Here is a 20,107-nt window from a genome sequence, read left to right on the forward strand (position 1 = left end):
TCCGATGCGGCCACTATCTTGCCCTGCTGGTTGCTTTTAGTGCGCTGCGGGAGTGCCGGGGTTGGAGGAAGGGAGCTGTACTATTGCAGGTACTTCTCCATGCAGTGACCCGTGCTAATAGCGCTGGGTTAGGAGGGATTTAGTGACCCCATGTCATGTGGACTCATCTGCGCGCGCCGGAACCGGAAGCCACGATTTTAAATTTAATTTAAAATTTTATTTTATTCTCCTCAACAAAGTTGGCTATAGGCCATAAAGACCATAGGCGGGGTCTCAATGTGCAACTTTTAACTTGCTGTTACTTATTAACCTGGATTCTTGCACAGTCCCTTTTATTGTTTGTTTTCTATCAGGCAAAATTCATTTGCAAGATGGGTCGTCTGCTGCTCAGTTTTGCTTTGCTCTTCTGTGCCTTATCCCCAGTAAACAGCGACTTTGTGATTGAAGGAATAAGAAACATTCAGGTTTGTACAGATAATGTGTTGGATGTAATTTTGTGATCACATTTAAATGCTGCAGAAGATACACTTAAAAGGATGAAAGTATATAATATACATGGGCTTAATGTGTATTCATGCTTTTTATAGTAAATTATTTTAGCATATAGATTAAAGGGGTTGTCTTACTTTAGCAAATGGAATTTATCATGTAGAGAAAGTTAAGACAAGGCACTTACTAATGTATTGTTATTGTCCATATTGTTTCCTTTGCTGGCTGTAAGCATTTTTCCATCACATTATACACTTCTTGTATCCAGGGGTTAAGACTAGTGATCAGCGAATTATAAAAAAATTAGATCCGGCTGCTTTGACGAATTTGAAGAAAAAAATTGCTTTAAAATGCATTTCTTTGTAAGTAGTTGGTGAAATTACAAGGAGATAGCGGCGGTCGGCTCTTCATGCTCGAACAGAGGAGGTAAGTATGATATTTTAAATTTTAACCACCATTCAGGGAAAATCATTTTGCTACCACGAAGCATGAGGAAATTCAGGTTTGCAGCAAATTGAATTTTCCCTGAAATTCAGATCGAATTCCACTTTGTGGAACACTACTTATGACCGCCCTGCAATCCAGCAGCGGTGGACATGCTTGCACACTATAGGAATAGGAACCCGCCTCTCATATTGGCTCTGCAGCGGTTCTGCAACCCTTGGAAATGGACAATGTATAGTGTGATGGAAAAATGAATCAAGCCAGTAAGTGAGGCAACATGGACATTCACAATACATTAGTAAGTGACTTGTATTAACTTTCTGTACATGATATATGCCATTTGCTGAAGTGAGACAACCCCATTAATGCAAAGGAAAGGAGTAACACATGAATTTCTGAAATAAAAAAAAATTCTAAGGATAAAACAATTCCTGGTACCAGTTTTGCCACCAATTTTAGATAAGCTTTAAAGTATATAATATATACTAAAGAAGAAGGGCAAACATTCTTGGGCCTCCAACATTGCCCTCAGGAGACTACTGTATGTCATTATTATTTAGCCACAGTTTAATGGTATTATTTCTTTATTGGTATCACTTTTTTGCTTTATTTCTTCTGGCACCCACAGGTCCACACTACTAGTAGCTAAAATGGCACAAAAATTGCTATGGCGCTTGGCCACTACTAGTGCTGAAAGAATACACCGGACAGGTAGTTTATAATTCTGGTGTATTCATGAGGAGAGCACTCGCCTGCCCAATAGTGGGGTGATTAACATGCTGCTATGTACACATAAATATACAGTGGTATCACTCTCAGCAGAGCGTTCTCCTCATAAATACACCAGATTCATAAACTATGGGGGGTCATTTTATTATGGGAGGTACGCCACTTTTTGCCGTATTTGTGTCACAGATTTGGTCACAAAGGGTATTTGCGGGCGAATCTGCAATTTTTCCCGACTCACGCCACTTTTCCAAGGTGGCGGAAAAAGGGTGTGTGGGCAGGCTGGCAGGCCGGTCTGATTCATCATTTTCTACGTCTGTGGAATCAAGTGTAGATCAAGGCAGCTGCAGTTGATTAAAGCAAGTCGCACGGCCGCTGGTAAAGCGCCTAAGTTATGTAGAGGCCGGCGCCTCTACATAACTTAGGCGCATCAATCGGCCGCGGACCTGGACTAAATCGCTGGTCCCCCTGTGCTTTCAGTACATTTAGGCCTCATGCACACAAACATATTTTCTTTCCGTGTCCGTTCCGTTTCTTTTGCAGAGCGTATGCGGAACCATTCATTTCAATGGGTCCACCCCAAAAAAAAAATAAAAGACATCACTCTGTGTGCATTCCGTTTCCATATTTCCGTTCCGCAAAAAAATAGAACATGTCCTAACATTGTCCGCATTACAGACAAGGATAGGATTGTTCTATTAGGGGACAGCTGTTCTGTTAAATGCTGAATTTTTTGGTGTTAATTATTCATTTATATTATTTTTCACGTTTTATCATTACTCATCATAAATTAAGAATTGATTAATACGGTGTCTATATTCATTTAGCTTTTATATAAAGATATTTAAATAAAAAATAGTTATTATTACTGTGTCATATTGTCCCTTTAAGATTACGCATGAATGATGATTATGAGATAAAGAATATACAATAAATAAAATCGTGTCAATTGTACAAAGTGACCACTGTGAAGTGATGATTATAATTTACATATATATTTTAGATAAGAACAGTGAGAACAGCGTAGGACGATAATACTCTCTCCTTAAGTTTATAGAGTTAAAACATGATCCTGAGAATAACTGCAGCCAGCCAGAACCGCAGGGGTGAGGTGCATGGTGGGCCGATGAGGGGCCAAATAATAACACAGTTCATCGGTTTACTCACGGTTATCAGAAAGCCTCCCTGGGCTGGCATCACAGTGTTGAGGAAGACAGCACGAAATCCTCCGGGGCACACTCTGTGGTAGGGAAGCACCAACCTAGATGGAGGTTGAGGTGCCCTTGGTGTCAGGGGTACTTAGGGTGCTTGTGGCGGTTGGGTCCCTTGGTGTTATTTGTCGTGACGCCAGTACCGTTAATGGTGGTACAACCAGTTGTAAGAATGAAGTAGACAGTGGTAGGATACAACTCACAACTTTTACTGATGTTGGTTCCAGTTGCGGCATATACATCCAGACAGAATACAGTCTTTTGCAATTTAGAGGAATTCTGTTGATCCACTGTTAATAGGTTTGGCTTGGTTTAGGCTTAGCTTGTGGTTCTGTATAAGTATTTCTGGTAGGTGACTTTGCTTCAGGTCCCTTGTAAACCAGAGTAATTTGGCGAGGTTGCCTGTAATGCTTATTGGTATGCTTAGTCCTATTATTTCTGTATCTTGCAAGCCCTTAACCACTTCAACCCCGCTAGCTGAAACCCCCTTCATGACCAGGCCACTTTTTACACTTCTGCACTACACTACTTTCACCGTTTATCGCTCGGTCATGCAACTTACCACCCAAATGAATTTTACCTCCTTTTCTTCTCACTAATAGAGCTTTCATTTGGTGGTATTTTATTGCTGCTGACATTTTTACTTTTTTTGTTATTAATCAAAATGTAACGATTTTTTGCCCAAAAATGACATTTTTCACTTTCAGCTGTAAAATTTTGCAAAAAAAACGACATCCATATATAAATTTTTCGCCAAATTTATTGTTCTACATGTCTTTGATAAAAAAAAAATGTTTGGGCAAAAAAAAAAGGTTTGGGTAAAAGTTATAGCGTTTACACACTATGGTACAAAAATGTGAATTTCCGCTTTTTGAAACAGCTCTGACTTTCTGAGCACCTGTCATGATTCCTGAGGTTCTACAATGCCCAAACAGTAGAAAAACCCCACAAATGACCCCATTTCAGAAAGTAGACACCCTAAGGTATTCGCTGATGGGCATAGTGAGTTCATAGAACTTTTTATTTTTTGTCACAAGTTAGCGGAAAATGATGATTTTTTTTTTTTCCTTACAAAGTCTCATATTCCACTAACTTGCGACAAAAAAATTAAAAATTCTAGGAACTCGCCATGCCCCTCACGGAATACCTTGGGGTGTCTTCTTTCCAAAATGGGGTCACTTGTGGCGTAGTTATACTGCCCTGGCAATTTAGGGGCCCATATGTGTGAGAAGTACTTTGCAATCAAAATCTGTAAAAAATGACCGGTGAAATCCGAAAGGTGCACTTTGGAATGTGGGTCCCTTTGCCCACCTAGGCTGCAAAAAAGTGTCACACATCTGGTATCGCCGTACTCAGGAGAAGTTGGGGAATGTGTTTTGGGGTGTCATTTTACATATAACCATGCTGGGTGAGAGAAATATCTTGGCAAGAGACAACTTTTCCCATTTTTTTATACAAAGTTGGCATTTGACCAAGATATTTTTCTCACCCAACATGGGTATATGTAAAATGACACCCCAAAACACATTCCCCAACTTCTCCTGAGTACGGCGATACCAGATGTGTGACACTTTTTTGCAGCCAAGGTGGGCAAAGGGGCACATATTCCAAAGAGCACCTTTCGGATTTTGCAGGCCATTTTTTACACATTTTGATTGCAAAGTACTTCTCACACATTTGGGCCCCTAAATTGCCAGGGCAGTATAACTACCCCACAAGTGACCCCATTCTGGAAAGAAGACACCCCAAGGTATTCCATGAGGGGCATGGCGAGTTCCTAGAATTTTACATTTTTTGTCACAAGTTAGCGGAAAATGATGATATTTTTTTAAATTTTTTTTTCCTTACAATGTCTCATATTCCACTAACTTGCGACAAAAAATAAAAAATTCTAGGAACTCGCCATGCCCCTCACGGAATAACTTGGGGTGTCTTCTTTCCAAAATGGGGTCACTTGTGGCGTAGTTATACTACCCTGGCAATTTAGGGGCCCAAATGTGTGAGAAGTACTTTGCAATCAAAATGTGTAAAAAATGGCCTGCGAAATCCGAAAGGTGCACTTTGGAATATGTGCCCCTTTGCCCACCTTGGCTGCAAAAAAGTGTCACACATCTGGTATCGCTGTACTCAGGAGAAGTTGGGGAATGTGTTTTGGGGTGTCATTTTACATATACCCATGCTGGGTGAGAGAAATATCTTGGCAAAAGACAACTTTTCCCATTTTTTTATACAAAGTTGGCATTTGACCAAGATATTTATCTCACCCAGCATGGGTATATATAAAATGACACCCCAAAACACATTCCCCAGCTTCTCCTGAGTACGGCGATACCATATGTGTGACACTTTTGCGCATCTAGGCTGCAAAAGTGCCCAAATTCCTTTTAGGAGGGCATTTTTAGACATTTGGATCCCAGACTTCTTCTCACGCTTTAGGGCCCCTAAAAAGCCGGGGCAGTATAAATACCCCACATGTGACCCCACTTTGGAAAGAAGACACCCCAAGGTATTCAATGAGGGGCATGGCGAGTTCATAGAAATGTATTTTTTTGGCATAAGTTAGCGGAAATTGATTGTTTTTTGTTTTTTTCTCACAAAGTCTCACTTTCTGCTAACTTAGGACAAAAATGTAAATCTTTCATGGACTCAATATGCCCCTCAGCGAATACCTTGGGGTGTCTTCTTTCCAAAATGGGGTCAGTTGTGGGGTGTTTGTACTGCCCTGGCATTTGAGGGTCTCCGCAATCATTACATGTATGGCCAGCATTAGGAGTTTCTGCTATTCTCCTTATATTGAGCATACAGGTAATGAGATTTTTTTTTTCCGTTCAGCCTCTGGGCTGAAAGAAAAAAATGAACGGCACAGATTTCTTCATTCGCATCGATCAATGTGGATGAAAAAATCTCTGCCCAAAAAAAAAAAAGGAGGGGAAAGACGTCTGCCAGGACATAGGAGCTCCGCCCTACATCCATACCCACTTAGCTCGTATGCCCTGGCAAACCAGATTTCTCCATTCACATCAATCGATGTGGATGAATAAATCATTGCCGGGATATTTTTATTTATTTTTTTACATACAAAGTGTTTGCCAAAGCATAGGAACGCCGCCTCCTCCTCAGCTCGTATGCCTCGGCAAACGTATCTGTTACTGCAGAGTAGAAATCTCGTCTTGCAGCGCCGCATACACCAACTTGCGTGTAATCTGACAGCAGCGCAATGCTTCTGTCAGAATGCACATCAGTGCTGCAGCTAGTCGATCGGTTGGTCCACCTGGAAGGTAAAAAAAGAAAAAAAAAAAAAAAAAGAAAAAACCAGGCCGCAACGCAATAATTTTATTAACTTTGGAACAGAACATATAAACTTTAACTTTTTGAACTAAACATTAACCTTTTTGCTTACTGGTGTTTTTTTTTTTTTTTTACCTTTATAGAACAAACCTCTTATTCCCCATGGGTCAATGTGCAAAGCGCAAATCGCCCAAAGATGTGGCGAAGTGCGTTATGCACTTTGTCCCAGGTGAAAGGAGACGTTTGTAGCAGCTGTGTGAGTGAATGGGCCCTAATAGCCCTGTGTGCCTGTCCTGGTGAGATGATCCCTATGCTAGGTGTACCTGTGTGTGGTACTTCCGGAAACACTCCCCTAAGCATAGGGCAGGGTGGTCAGGACAGTCAGGACAGAAATAGCGGGTGTCACGCCTTATTCCACTCCTGCTACAGACACGACATCTTTTTCGGGGTGACGGTTGGGTTGAGGTACCAGCAACGACATTGGGGAAATGTCGCTCGTGTAGACGGCTTACTACACTGGTGGATGGGGCCACGGAACCTCCTGGGTACAGGAGGTTCTCGATGATCTCTTCCTGAAATTTGAGGAAGGATCCAGTTCTCCCAGCCTTACTGTAGAGAACAAAACTATTATACAGAGCCAATTGAATTAAATATACAGACACCATCTTATACCAGCGTCTGGTTCTGCGGGAAACTAAATACGGAGCCAACATCTGGTCATTGAAGTCCACCCCTCCCATGTGAAGGTTATAGTCGTGGACTGAGAGGGGCTTTTCAATGACACAGGTTGCTCGCTCAATTTGTATTGTCGTGTCTGCGTGAATGGAGGAGAGCATGTAAACGTCACGCTTGTCTCTCCATTTCACCGCAAGCAGTTCTTTGTTACACAGTGCGGCCCTCTGCCCCCTTGCAAGACGGGTGCTAACGAGCCGTTGGGGGAAGCCCGCGCGACTAGTTCGCGCGGTACCACAGGCGCCAATCCGTTCTAGAAACAAATGCCTAAAGAGGGCCACACTTGTGTAAAAATTGTCCACATAAAGATGGTACCCCTTGCCGAATAAGGGTGACACCAAGTCCCAGACTATCTTTCCACTGCTCCCCAGGTAGTCAGGGCAACCGACCGGCTCCAGGGTCTGATCTTTTCCCTCATAGACACGAAATTTGTGGGTATAGCCTGTGGCCTTTTCACAGAGCTTATACAATTTGACCCCATACCGGGCGCGCTTGCTTGGGATGTATTGTTTGAAGCCAAGGCGCCCGGTAAAATGTATCAGGGACTCGTCTACGCAGATGTTTTGCTCTGGGGTATACAAATCTGCAAATTTCAGGTTGAAATGGTCTATGAGGGGCCGAATTTTGTGGAGCCGGTCAAAAGCAGGGTGGCCTCTGGTACGGGAGGTGCTGTTATCACTAAAGTGCAGGAAACGCAGGATGGTCTCAAATCGTGTCCTGGACATAGCAGCAGAGAACATGGGCATGTGATGAATTGGGTTCGTGGACCAATATGACCGCAATTCATGCTTTTTAGTTAGACCCATGTTGAGGAGAAGGCCCCAAAAAATTTTAATTTCGGAAACTTGGACTGGTTTCCACCGGAAAGGCTGGGCATAAAAGCTTCCCGGGTTAGCGGTTATAAATTGTGTGGCATACCGGTTTGTCTCTGCCACAATTAAGTCTAAGAGCTCCGCAGTCATGAACAGCTCAAAAAATCCCAGGGCCGAACCAATCTGAGCTGTCTCAACCCGAACTCCAGACTGGGCGGTGAAAGGGGGAACTACAGGTGCGGCTGAAGTTGGGGACTGCCAATCAGGGTTTGCCAGCACCTCAGGGATTCTAGGGGCTCTACGGTCACGTCTTTGCGGTGGCTGCGACGGGGTCACTACTGCACGTGCCACCGTACCAGCTTCAACTGCCCTTCTGGTGCTCGCTACTTCACCATGTTCTACGGCAGTGCTGGTACTAGGTCCAGGAAGGGCTGCGCTGCTGGTGTATGCCTCACCACGTAATCCGACAGCACCAGCCCCACTCTGCTGCTCTTGAAGCGGATCCTGCGCAACCTGCGGTCTAGCGACACGGGGCCGTGTACGCCTGGTGCTATCAGGGACCTCAGCCTCCTCGTCCGAACTTTGGGTCAGAGAGCCACTGCTTTCTACAGGTTCGTATTCTGACCCGCTAAATTCATCAGATGAGGGTTCCCATTCCTCATCCGACTGGGTCAGAAGCCTGTAGGCCTCTTCAGAAGAATACCCCCTGTTTGACATGTGGGCAACTAAATTTAGGGGTATTCCCTGAGACTACCCAAGAAAAAAAAGCAAGCCTGTCTTACAAAGGGGAGGCTAGCGAAGTACCGGAGGCTGCTGCGGTTGATAAAAAATATCAAAACCGATTTTTTTATCGCCGCAGCGCGTGTAAAGTGAATGTGCAGTGATCAAAAAAAATTAATTTGTCACTGCGGTGGGGCGGGCGTGGGCGAACGCACGTGTGGGCGACCGATCAGGCCTGATCGGGCAAACACTGCGTTTTGGGTGGAGGGCGAACCTAAAGTGGCACTAATACAATTATAGATCTGACCGTGATCAGTTTTGATCACTTCCAGATACTATAAAAGTACAAATGCTGATTAGCGATACGCTAATCAGCGAATAACGGACTGCGGTGCGGTGGGCTGGGCGCTAACTGATCCCTAAACTACCTAACCAAGGGGCCTAAACTATACCTAAAACCTAACGGTCAATACCAGTGAAAAAAAAAAGTTACAGTTTGCACTGATCACTTTTTTCCTTTCACTAGTGATTGACAGGGGCGATCAAAGGGGTGATCAAAGGGTTAATTGGGGTTCAGGGGGGTGATCTGGGGCTAGTATGAGGTGTTTGGTGTACTCACTGTGTAGCCTGCTCCTCTGCTGGATCCAACCGACGAAAAGAACCAGCAGAGGAGCAGGCCAGCCATATAACAGATCATATTTACTAATATGATCTGTTATCTCGCACTCTGATTGGTTTTTTTAAAAATCAGCAACCTGCCAGCTGCGATCATTGGCTGGCAGGTTGCTGACGAAATACTCCTTGACGAAATGCCGGCCCGCGATGCGCATGCGCGGGCCGGCTGTGACGAAATCTCGCGTCTCGCGAGATGACGCGCCGATGTGTCCAGGAGGAGTAAATCAACCACCTCCCGGACGCATCGGTGCGTTAGGCGGTCGGGAGGTGGTTAAACAGGTAGCTAATCTGTATTCTTCAATATATGGTGAGGCTGCCTGTAGCTAGATTGTCCTCCACCATGCGCAAAGGTGCCCATTAAGCCTTAAGTAATGGCTGTTATCACTGATGTCTCTCTTTAGCTTGGGTTTCTGTCACGGCCTATGGTGTGCGTAGTGACATTTTCCTTCACTTGGTTGCCCGTGACTACGTTTGGTGTTGTTTTCATGTGGTGGCAGTGTCTCGGCCTTCTGGCTGATCCCCAGGACATGGTTGCCACGCATGCCGTTGCCCGCAGCAACAGGTGAAGTGTGTGTTTATGTGTGTACTTCCCCTTTAAGTGTCTGTCTTCCCTTGCCTTGTGTTGGAAGGGTTTACTTCCTTCCTAGTGTGTGTGCACTGGGTGTGTCTGTGTGTGGGTGTGGCTACATGGGCTATAAAGCCTCAGTTAAGATCAGTAGTCTGAGGGGGTACTTCAGCCATGGCAAGCTGGAGTCATCCTCCTGTGTTATACCATCTGCCAGTGGGGGCCACCCTTGTGGTCATAGGTTCATGTATGGTGTTGTGAAGATGTTGCTTTGGTCTCTATTTATTGCAGCTTATGGTTTCCTGGGTTCCCGTGTGATGTGTGGTGTGTGCTGTGTCCTTTGTGTTGTTGTGCACAGCAGCACTTGTACATGGGTTCCAGGTTGTGTGTCTGTGGCAGGTAGGTGTGGTACTAGTTTCACTTACCTGCCATTGCCATATGTCTGTTTATGTTTCCCCTTTCTTTATATAGCTTGGCCAGTGAGACTCCTGTTCGTCAGTATCTAGGAGGAACAGGTAGTCTTACCCAGCTCCTAGTCCAGGGCTACCCTGAGGGCTAGCAGGAATATCAGGTTCCGGAGTATGAGCCCTCCTACCATCAGGGTCGGCTCATACGGCTAGGAGACAGGGTCAGAATTAGGGATTGATAGGAGGTGACCTGCTCCCTGATTCCTGTCCTGGCCTTACATCGACCATCCATCTTCTGGCATCGCACAGCTGAGGGTTTTCCCCATCCTCAGCCGTGACAGTTTCTTCGAGGGACGAAAAACACTATTCTCTAGTTGTAGGATGTAGGAACTAAGAGGATCACAGAAGGAAAATGCTCTCCAGCGTCTCATACCTTGGCTCTACCTCATTTCTGCACCTGGCTTCACCCACTATTCCGTGGTGTGTAGCCTCAGCTTAACAAACTGCTCTGCTCATCTCCTCACTTTTCTCTACCTCTACTAATCTATCCCACTAGGCCTGACCTAAGTATTTATATGACCTAAGTTCTATCCCCATCTAGTGGTGGGATGTATAAATTACACCAGACCAGCCTATGAACAGGCATACAACAGGTGTTGTAATACAAAATGACATGCAATGTGATAATGCCGTTTTACAGTAATTTTGCAGTACCCACGTGTCCTGAGTGGGACGCTGCATAACAACAACCAATGAATAGTATGTAATATGGAACAAGCCAAGATAAACTAAGTTTCAATTCATGCGCACTTAATGGGCTAGTGATGTGAATCTGTCTAGGTGGCAGCGCACACGCACACTATACACTGAAGGTGAAAGGAGTCTAAGTATTGGTGTATGCGCAGAAAAGGGATTAGATGGAAGAAAAGTATAAGTCCCGGAGTATGCGCAAATAGGAGAAACAGGGCAAATAAGTTTAAGACCGAATACAAGCGCACTGGATACACATTAGAAACAGGCACCTATCGGAGGTAAGAATGACGAACAAAGAAAATCATTGGCCATACCCCATTTAGCTCTACCGGGAGCGCGCTCAGATTGGTTGGTAATACATATTAACCCGCCTTTTGTATTTAAAAGACACTGAATGAAACGGACGCCGCTGATGCGGTGAAACATGTTGGGGGAGCTGCGAATTTAGTCTTTTTAACAGAAGTGACTACATGAATAGAGCGAAGGGGTGGACTGCAGACACCCCAGCAGCCTATGAACACAAATGACCCAATGATACTGAAAAGATAGCATGAGGGACAGATAGTAACTACGGTACTACCGAGATTAGTTATAGCAGGGTAGATCAGAGATATCAGTTACAACGTACTAACTGCTACAAATAACTAATGGGTAGAGTTGAGCGAACACCTGGATGTTCGGGTTCGAGAAGTTCGGCCGAACATCCCGGAAATGTTCGGGTTCGGGATCCGAACCCGATCCGAACTTCGTCCCGAACCCGAACCCCATTGAAGTCAATGGGGACCCGAACTTTTCGGCACTAAAAAGGCTGTAAAACAGCCCAGGAAAGAGCTAGAGGGCTGCAAAAGGCAGCAACATGTAGGTAAATCCCCTGCAAACAAATGTGGATAGGGAAATGAATTAAAATAAAAATTAAATAAATAAAAATTAACCAAAATCAATTGGAGAGAGGTTCCATAGCAGAGAATCTGGCTTCCCGTCACCCACCACTGGAACAGTCCATTCTCAGATATTTAGGCCCCGGCACCCAGGCAGAGGAGAGAGGTCCCGTAACAGAGAATCTGTCTTCATGTCAGCAGAGAATTAGTCTGCATGTCATAGCAGAGAATGAGGCTTCACGTCAGCCACCACTGCAACAGTCCATTGGCATATATTTAGGCCCAGCACCCAGGCAGAGGAGGGAGGTCCCGTAACAGAGAATCTGTCTTCATGTCAGCAGAGAATTAGTCTGCATGTCATAGCAGAGAATGAGGCTTCACGTCAGCCACCACTGCAACAGTCCATTGGCATATATTTAGGCCCAGCACACACACAGGCAGAGGAGAGAGGTCCCGTAACAGAGAATCTGGCTTCATGTCAGCAGAGAATCAGTCTGCATGTCATAGCAGAGAATGAGGCTTCACGTCAGCCACCACTGCAACAGTCCATTGGCATATATTTAGGCCCAGCACACACACAGGCAGAGGAGAGAGGTCCCGTAACAGAGAATCTGGCTTCATGTCAGCAGAGAATCAGTCTGCATGTCATAGCAGAGAATGAGGCTTCACGTCAGCCACCACTGCAACAGTCCATTGGCATATATTTAGGCCCAGCACACACACAGGCAGAGGAGAGAGGTCCCGTAACAGAGAATCTGGCTTCATGTCAGCAGAGAATCAGTCTGCATGTCATAGCAGAGAATGAGGCTTCACGTCAGCCACCACTGCAACAGTCCATTGGCATATATTTAGGCCCAGCACACACACAGGCAGAGGAGAGAGGTCCCGTAACAGAGGATCTGGCTTCATGTCAGCAGAGAATCAGTCTGCATGTCATAGCAGAGAATCAGGCTTCACGTCAGCCACCACTGCAACAGTCCATTGTCATAAATTTAGGCCCAGCACCCAGGCAGAGGAGAGAGGTCCCGTAACAGACAATCTGGCTTCATGTCAGCAGAGAATTAGTCTGCATGTCATAGCAGAGAATGAGGCTTCACGTCAGCCACCACTGCAACAGTCCATTGGCATATATTTAGGCCTAGCACACAGGCAGAGGAGAGAGGTCCCGTAACAGAGAATCTGGCTTCATGTCAGCAGAGAATCAGTCTGCATGTCATAGCAGAGAATGAGGCTTCACGTCACCCACCACTGCAACAGTCCATTGGCATATATTTAGGCCTAGCACACAGGCAGAGGAGAGGTTCATTCAACTTTGGGTAGCCTCGCAATATAATGGTAAAATGAAAATAAAAATAGGATTGAATGAGGAAGTGCCCTGGAGTCCAATAATATATGGTTATGGGGAGGTAGTTAATGTCTAATCTGGACAAGGGACGGACAGGTCCTGTGGGATCCATGCCTGGTTCATTTTTATGAACGTCAGCTTGTCCACATTGGCTGTAGACAGGCGGCTGCGTTTGTCTGTAATGACGCCCCCTGCCGTGCTGAATACACGTTCAGACAAAACGCTGGCTGCCGGGCAGGCCAGCACCTCCAAGGCATAAAAGGCTAGCTCTGGCCACGTGGACAATTTAGAGACCCAGAAGTTGAATGGGGCCGAACCATCAGTCAGTACGTGGAGGGGTGTGCACACGTACTGTTCCACCATGTTAGTGAAATGTTGCCTCCTGCTAACACGTTGCGTATCAGGTGGTGGTGCAGTTAGCTGTGGCGTGTTGACAAAAGTTTTCCACATCTCTGCCATGCTAACCCTGCCCTCAGAGGAGCTGGCCGTGACACAGCTGCCTTGGCGACCTCTTGCTCCTCCTCTGCCTTGGCCTTGGGCTTCCACTTGTTCCCCTGTGACATTTGGGAATGCTCTCAGTAGCGCGTCTACCAACGTGCGCTTGTACTCGCGCATCTTCCTATCACGCTCCAGTGCAGGAAGTAAGGTGGGCACATTGTCTTTGTAGCGTGGATCCAGCAGGGTGGCAACCCAGTAGTCCGCACAGGTTAAAATGTGGGCAACTCTGCTGTCGTTGCGCATGCACTGCAGCATGTAGTCGCTCATGTGTGCCAGGCTGCCCAGGGGTAAGGACAAGCTGTCCTCTGTGGGAGGCGTATCGTCATCGTCCTGCCTTTCCCCCCAGCCACGCACCAGTGATGGACCCGAGCTGCGTTGGGTGCCACCCCGCTGTGACCATGCTTCATCCTCATCCTCCTCCACCTCCTCCTCATCCTCGTCCTCCTCGTCCTCCAGTAGTGGGCCCTGGCTGGCCACATTTGTACCTGGCCTCTGCTGTTGCCAAAAACCTCCCTCTGAGTCACTTCGAAGAGACTGGCCTGAAAGTGCTAAAAATGACCCCTCTTCCTCCTCCTCCTCCTCCTCCTGGGCCACCTCCTCTTCCATCATCGCCCTAAGTGTTTTCTCAAGGAGACATAGAAGTGGTATTGTAACGCTGATAACGGTGTCATCGCCACTGGCCATGTTGGTGGAGTACTCGAAACAGCGCAACAGGGCACACAGGTCTCGCATGGAGGCCCAGTCATTGGTGGTGAAGTGGTGCTGTTCTGTAGTGCGACTGACCCGTGCGTGCTGCAGCTGAAACTCCACTATGGCCTGCTGCTGCTCGCACAGTCTGTCCAGCATGTGCAAGGTGGAGTTCCACCTGGTGGGCACGTCGCATATGAGGCGGTGAGCGGGAAGGCCGAAGTTACGCTGTAGCGCAGACAGGCGAGCAGCAGCAGGATGTGAACGCCGGAAGCGCGAACAGACGGCCCGCACTTTATGCAGCAGCTCTGACATGTCGGGGTAGTTGTGAATGAACTTCTGCACCACCAAATTCAGCACATGCGCCAAGCAAGGGATGTGCGTCAAATTGGCTAGTCCCAGAGCTGCAACGAGATTTCGCCCATTATCACACACCACCAGGCCGGGCTTGAGGCTCACCGGCAGCAACCACTCGTCGGTCTGTTGTTCAATACCCCGCCACAACTCCTGTGCGGTGTGGGGCCTGTCCCCCAAACATATGAGTTTCAGAATGGCCTGCTGACGTTTACCCCGGGCTGTGCTGAAGTTGGTGGTGAAGGTGTGTGGCTGACTGGATGAGCAGGTGGAAGAAGAGGAGGAGGAAGCCGAGAAGGAGGAGGTGGCAACAGGAGGCAAAGAATGTTGCCCTGCGATCCTTGGCGGCGGAAGGACGTGCGCCAAACAGCTCTCCGCCTGGGGCCCAGCTGCCACTACATTTACCCAGTGTGCAGTTAGGGAGATATAGCGTCCCTGGCCGTGCTTACTGGTCCACGTATCTGTGGTTAGGTGGACCTTGCTACAGATGGCGTTGCGCAGTGCACACTTGATTTTATCGGATACTTGGTTGTGCAGGGAAGGCACGGCTCTCTTGGAGAAGTAGTGCCGGCTGGGAACAACATACTGTGGGACAGCAAGCGACATGAGCTGTTTGAAGCTGTCTGTGTCCACCAGCCTAAATGACAGCATTTCATAGGCCAGTAGTTTAGAAATGCTGGGATTCAGGGCCAGGGATCGAGGGTGGCTAGGTGGGAATTTACGCTTTCTATCAAATGTTTGTGAGATGGAGAGCTGAACGCTGGCGTGTGACATGGTTGAGACGCTTGGTGACGGAGGTGGTGGTGGTGGTGTTGGTGGTACATCCCCTGTTTGCTGGGCGGCAGGTGCCAACGTTCCTCCAGAGGCGGAGGAAGAGGCCGAGGCGGCAGCAGCAGAATAGGCCGAGGCGGCAGCAGCAGAAGAGGTAGCAGGGGGAGCCTGAGTGACTTCCTTGGTTTTAAGGTGTTTACTCCACTGCAGTTCATGCTTTGCATGCAGGTGCCTGGTCATGCAGGTTGTGCTCAGGTTCAGAACGTTAATGCCTCGCTTCAGGCTCTGATGGCACAGCGTGCAAACCACTCGGGTCTTGTCGTCAGCACATTGTTTGAAGAAGTGCCATGCCAGGGAACTCCTTGAAGCTGCCTTTGGGGTGCTCGGTCCCAGATGGCTGCGGTCAGTAGCAGGCGGAGTCTCTTGGCGGCGGGTGTTCTGCTTTTGCCCACTGCTCCCTCTTTTGCTACGCTGTTGGCTCGGTCTCACCACTGCCTCTTCCTCCGAACTGTGAAAGTCAGTGGCACGACCTTCATTCCATGTGGGGTCTAGGACCTCATCGTCCCCTGCATCGTCTTCCACCCAGTCTTGATCCCTGACCTCCTGTTCAGTCTGCACACTGCAGAAAGACGCAGCAGTTGGCACCTGTGTTTCGTCATCATCAGAGACATGCTGAGGTGGTATTCCCATGTCCTCATCATCAGGAAACATAAGTGGTTGTGCGTCAGTGCATTCTATGTCTTTCACCGCTGGGGAAGGGCTAGGTGGATGCCCTTGGGAAACCCTGCCAGCGGAGTCTTCAAACAGCATAAGAGACTGCTGCATAACTTGAGGCTGAGACAGTTTCCCTGGTATGCATGGGGGTGATGTGACAGACTGATGGGGTTGGTTTTCAGGCGCCATCTGTGCGCTTTCTGCAGAAGACTGGGTGGGAGATAATGTGAACGTGCTGGATCCACTGTCGGCCACCCAATTGACTAATGCCTGTACCTGCTCAGGCCTTACCATCCTTAGAACGGCATTGGGCCCCACCATATATCGCTGTAAATTCTGGCGGCTACTGGGACCTGAGGTAGTTGGTACACTAGGACGTGTGGATGTGGCAGAACGGCCACGTCCTCTCCCAGCACCAGAGGGTCCACTAACACCACCACGACCATGTCCACGTCCGCGTCCCTTACTAGATGTTTTTCTCATTGTTATGGTTCACCACAACAACAAATATATTATTTGGCCCAATGTATTGTATTCAAATTCAGCGGGATATAAATTTGAGGCCTAGTATTTAGGCGCTGGGTGACCGGTATGGATTTAGTGACAGAATTAGACTTGGAAATGCACAGAAGCGTGTGTGTGTGAAGTTATTCTGAATGACCCAATGTGCACCTTGAATATTATATACCCTTTTAGGGATAGATTTCAAATAGCTCTGATATAGCAGAAACCACTAAATTATGAAATTGCTAAATTGGGAATTGTATTTCAACCCAGAACAAGAAATGTGCTTGAACGGACACTAAATAACTCGCCCAGCTACAGCACTAACGAGAGATTTAGCAGGATATAAATTTGAGGCCTAGTATTTAGGCGCTGGGTGACAGGTATGGGTTTAGTGACAGAATTAGACTTGGAAATACACAGTAGCGGGTGTGTGTGAAGTTATTCTGAATGACCCAATGTGCACCTTGAATATTATATACCCTTTTAGGGATAGATTTCAAATAGCTCTGATATAGCAGAAACCACTAAATTATGAAATTGCTAAATTGGGAATTGTATTTCAACCCAGAACAAGAAATGTGCTTGAACGGACACTAAATAACTCGCCCAGCTACAGCACTAACGAGAGATTTAGCAGGATATAAATTTGAGGCCTAGTATTTAGGCGCTGGGTGACAGGTATGGGTTTAGTGACAGAATTAGACTTGGAAATACACAGTAGCGGGTGTGTGTGAAGTTATTCTGAATGACCCAATGTGCACCTTGAATATTATATACCCTTTTAGGGATAGATTTCAAATAGCTCTGATATAGCAGAAACCACTAAATTATGAAATTGCTAAATTGGGAATTGTATTTCAACCCAGAACAAGAAATGTGCTTGAACGGACACTAAATAACTCGCCCAGCTACAGCACTAACGAGAGATTTAGCAGGATATAAATTTGAGGCCTAGTATTTAGGCGCTGGGTGACAGGTATGGGTTTAGTGACAGAATTAGACTTGGAAATACACAGTAGCGGGTGTGTGTGAAGTTATTCTGAATGACCCAATGTGCACCTTGAATATTATATACCCTTTTAGGGATAGATTTCAAATAGCTCTGATATAGCAGAAACCACTAAATTATGAAATTGCTAAATTGGGAATTGTATTTCAACCCAGAACAAGAAATGTGCTTGAACGGACACTAAATAACTCGCCCAGCTACAGCACTAACGAGAGATTTAGCAGGATATAAATTTGAGGCCTAGTATTTAGGCGCTGGGTGACAGGTATGGGTTTAGTGACAGAATTAGACTTGGAAATACACAGTAGCGGGTGTGTGTGAAGTTATTCTGAATGACCCAATGTGCACCTTGAATATTATATACCCTTTTAGGGATAGATTTCAAATAGCTCTGATATAGCAGAAACCACTAAATTATGAAATTGCTAAATTGGGAATTGTATTTCAACCCAGAACAAGAAATGTGCTTGAACGGACACTAAATAACTCGCCCAGCTACAGCACTAACGAGAGATTTAGCAGGATATAAATTTGAGGCCTAGTATTTAGGCGCTGGGTGACAGGTATGGGTTTAGTGACAGAATTAGACTTGGAAATACACAGTAGCGGGTGTGTGTGAAGTTATTCTGAATGACCCAATGTGCACCTTGAATATTATATACCCTTTTAGGGATAGATTTCAAATAGCTCTGATATAGCAGAAACCACTAAATTATGAAATTGCTAAATTGGGAATTGTATTTCAACCCAGAACAAGAAATGTGCTTGAACGGACACTAAATAACTCGCCCAGCTACAGCACTAACGAGAGATTTAGCAGGATATAAATTTGAGGCCTAGTATTTAGGCGCTGGGTGACAGGTATGGGTTTAGTGACAGAATTAGACTTGGAAATACACAGTAGCGGGTGTGTGTGAAGTTATTCTGAATGACCCAATGTGCACCTTGAATATTATATACCCTTTTAGGGATAGATTTCAAATAGCTCTGATATAGCAGAAACCACTAAATTATGAAATTGCTAAATTGGGAATTGTATTTCAACCCAGAACAAGAAATGTGCTTGAACGGACACTAAATAACTCGCCCAGCTACAGCACTAACGAGAGATTTAGCAGGATATAAATTTGAGGCCTAGTATTTAGGCGCTGGGTGACAGGTATGGGTTTAGTGACAGAATTAGACTTGGAAATACACAGTAGCGGGTGTGTGTGAAGTTATTCTGAATGACCCAATGTGCACCTTGAATATTATATACCCTTTTAGGGATAGATTTCAAATAGCTCTGATATAGCAGAAACCACTAAATTATGAAATTGCTAAATTGGGAATTGTATTTCAACCCAGAACAAGAAATGTGCTTGAACGGACACTAAATAACTCGCCCAGCTACAGCACTAACGAGAGATTTAGCAGGATATAAATTTGAGGCCTAGTATTTAGGCGCTGGGTGACAGGTATGGGTTTAGTGACAGAATTAGACTTGGAAATACACAGTAGCGGGTGTGTGTGAAGTTATTCTGAATGACCCAATGTGCACCTTGAATATTATATACCCTTTTAGGGATAGATTTCAAATAGCTCTGATATAGCAGAAACCACTAAATTATGAAATTGCTAAATTGGGAATTGTATTTCAACCCAGAACAAGAAATGTGCTTGAACGGACACTAAATAACTCGCCCAGCTACAGGACTAAGGACAGATTTAGCTGGATATAAATTTGAGGCCTAGTATTTAGGCGCTGGGTGACAGGTATGGGTTTAGTGACAGAATTAGACTTGGAAATGCACAGTAGCGGGTGTGTGAAGTTATTCTGAATGACCCTATGTGCACCTTGAATATTATATACCCTTTTAGGGATAGATTTCAAATAGCTCTGATACAGCAGAAACCACTAAATTTTTAAATTGCTAAATTGGGAATTGTATTTCAACCCAGAACAAAAAATGTGCTTTGACGGACACTAAATAACTTTCCCAGCCACAACAGGACAGCGGTAACGAGAGATTTAGCGGGATATAAATTTGAGGCCTAGTATTTAGGCGCTGGGTGACTGGTATGGATTTAGTGACAGAATTAGACTGGGATATGGCCAAAAAATAACCACACTATTGCTGGTTAAATGCACTTGGTGATGGGCGCAGCTTGCCCCTGATGTAGTATATGGCCAAAAAATGAACAGACTATTGCTGGTTAAATGCACTTGGTGTCACAGCTTGACCAACCACACTACTGAGGGTTAAATGCACTTGGTGACGGGCGCAGCTTGCCCCTGATTTAGTATATGGCCAAAAAATGAACAGACTATTGCTGGTTAAATGCACTTGGTGTGATAGCTTGACCAACCACACTACTGAGGGTTAAATGCACTTGGTGTGACAGCTTCACCCTGATGTAGGCTTTAGCCAAAAAACAACCACACCATTGAGGGTTAAATGCACTTGGTCGCAGCTTGTGCTGGCGCACCACAAGACACAAAATGGCCGCCGATCACCCCAGAAAAATGTGACTGACAAACG

At 45.9% G+C, this 20,107-nt stretch overlaps 1 protein-coding gene across 1 annotated transcript in view; it reads left to right on the top strand.

Annotated features, from left to right (window-relative positions):
* The first annotated feature begins 334 nt into the window (after window positions 1-334).
* Window positions 335-20,107, top strand: part of LOC122943726 (inter-alpha-trypsin inhibitor heavy chain H3-like) — a 110,967-nt gene continuing 91,194 nt past the window's right edge. Inside the window, exon 1 of the mRNA XM_044301699.1 lies at window positions 335-464. Within this exon, the coding sequence (XP_044157634.1) occupies window positions 372-464 (93 nt within the window). The 5' untranslated portion in view covers window positions 335-371. The remainder of the gene's footprint in view (window positions 465-20,107) is intronic.

This window comes from Bufo gargarizans, chromosome 7 (assembly GCF_014858855.1).
Source record: "Bufo gargarizans isolate SCDJY-AF-19 chromosome 7, ASM1485885v1, whole genome shotgun sequence".
NCBI classification, from domain to species: Eukaryota; Metazoa; Chordata; class Amphibia; order Anura; family Bufonidae; genus Bufo; species Bufo gargarizans.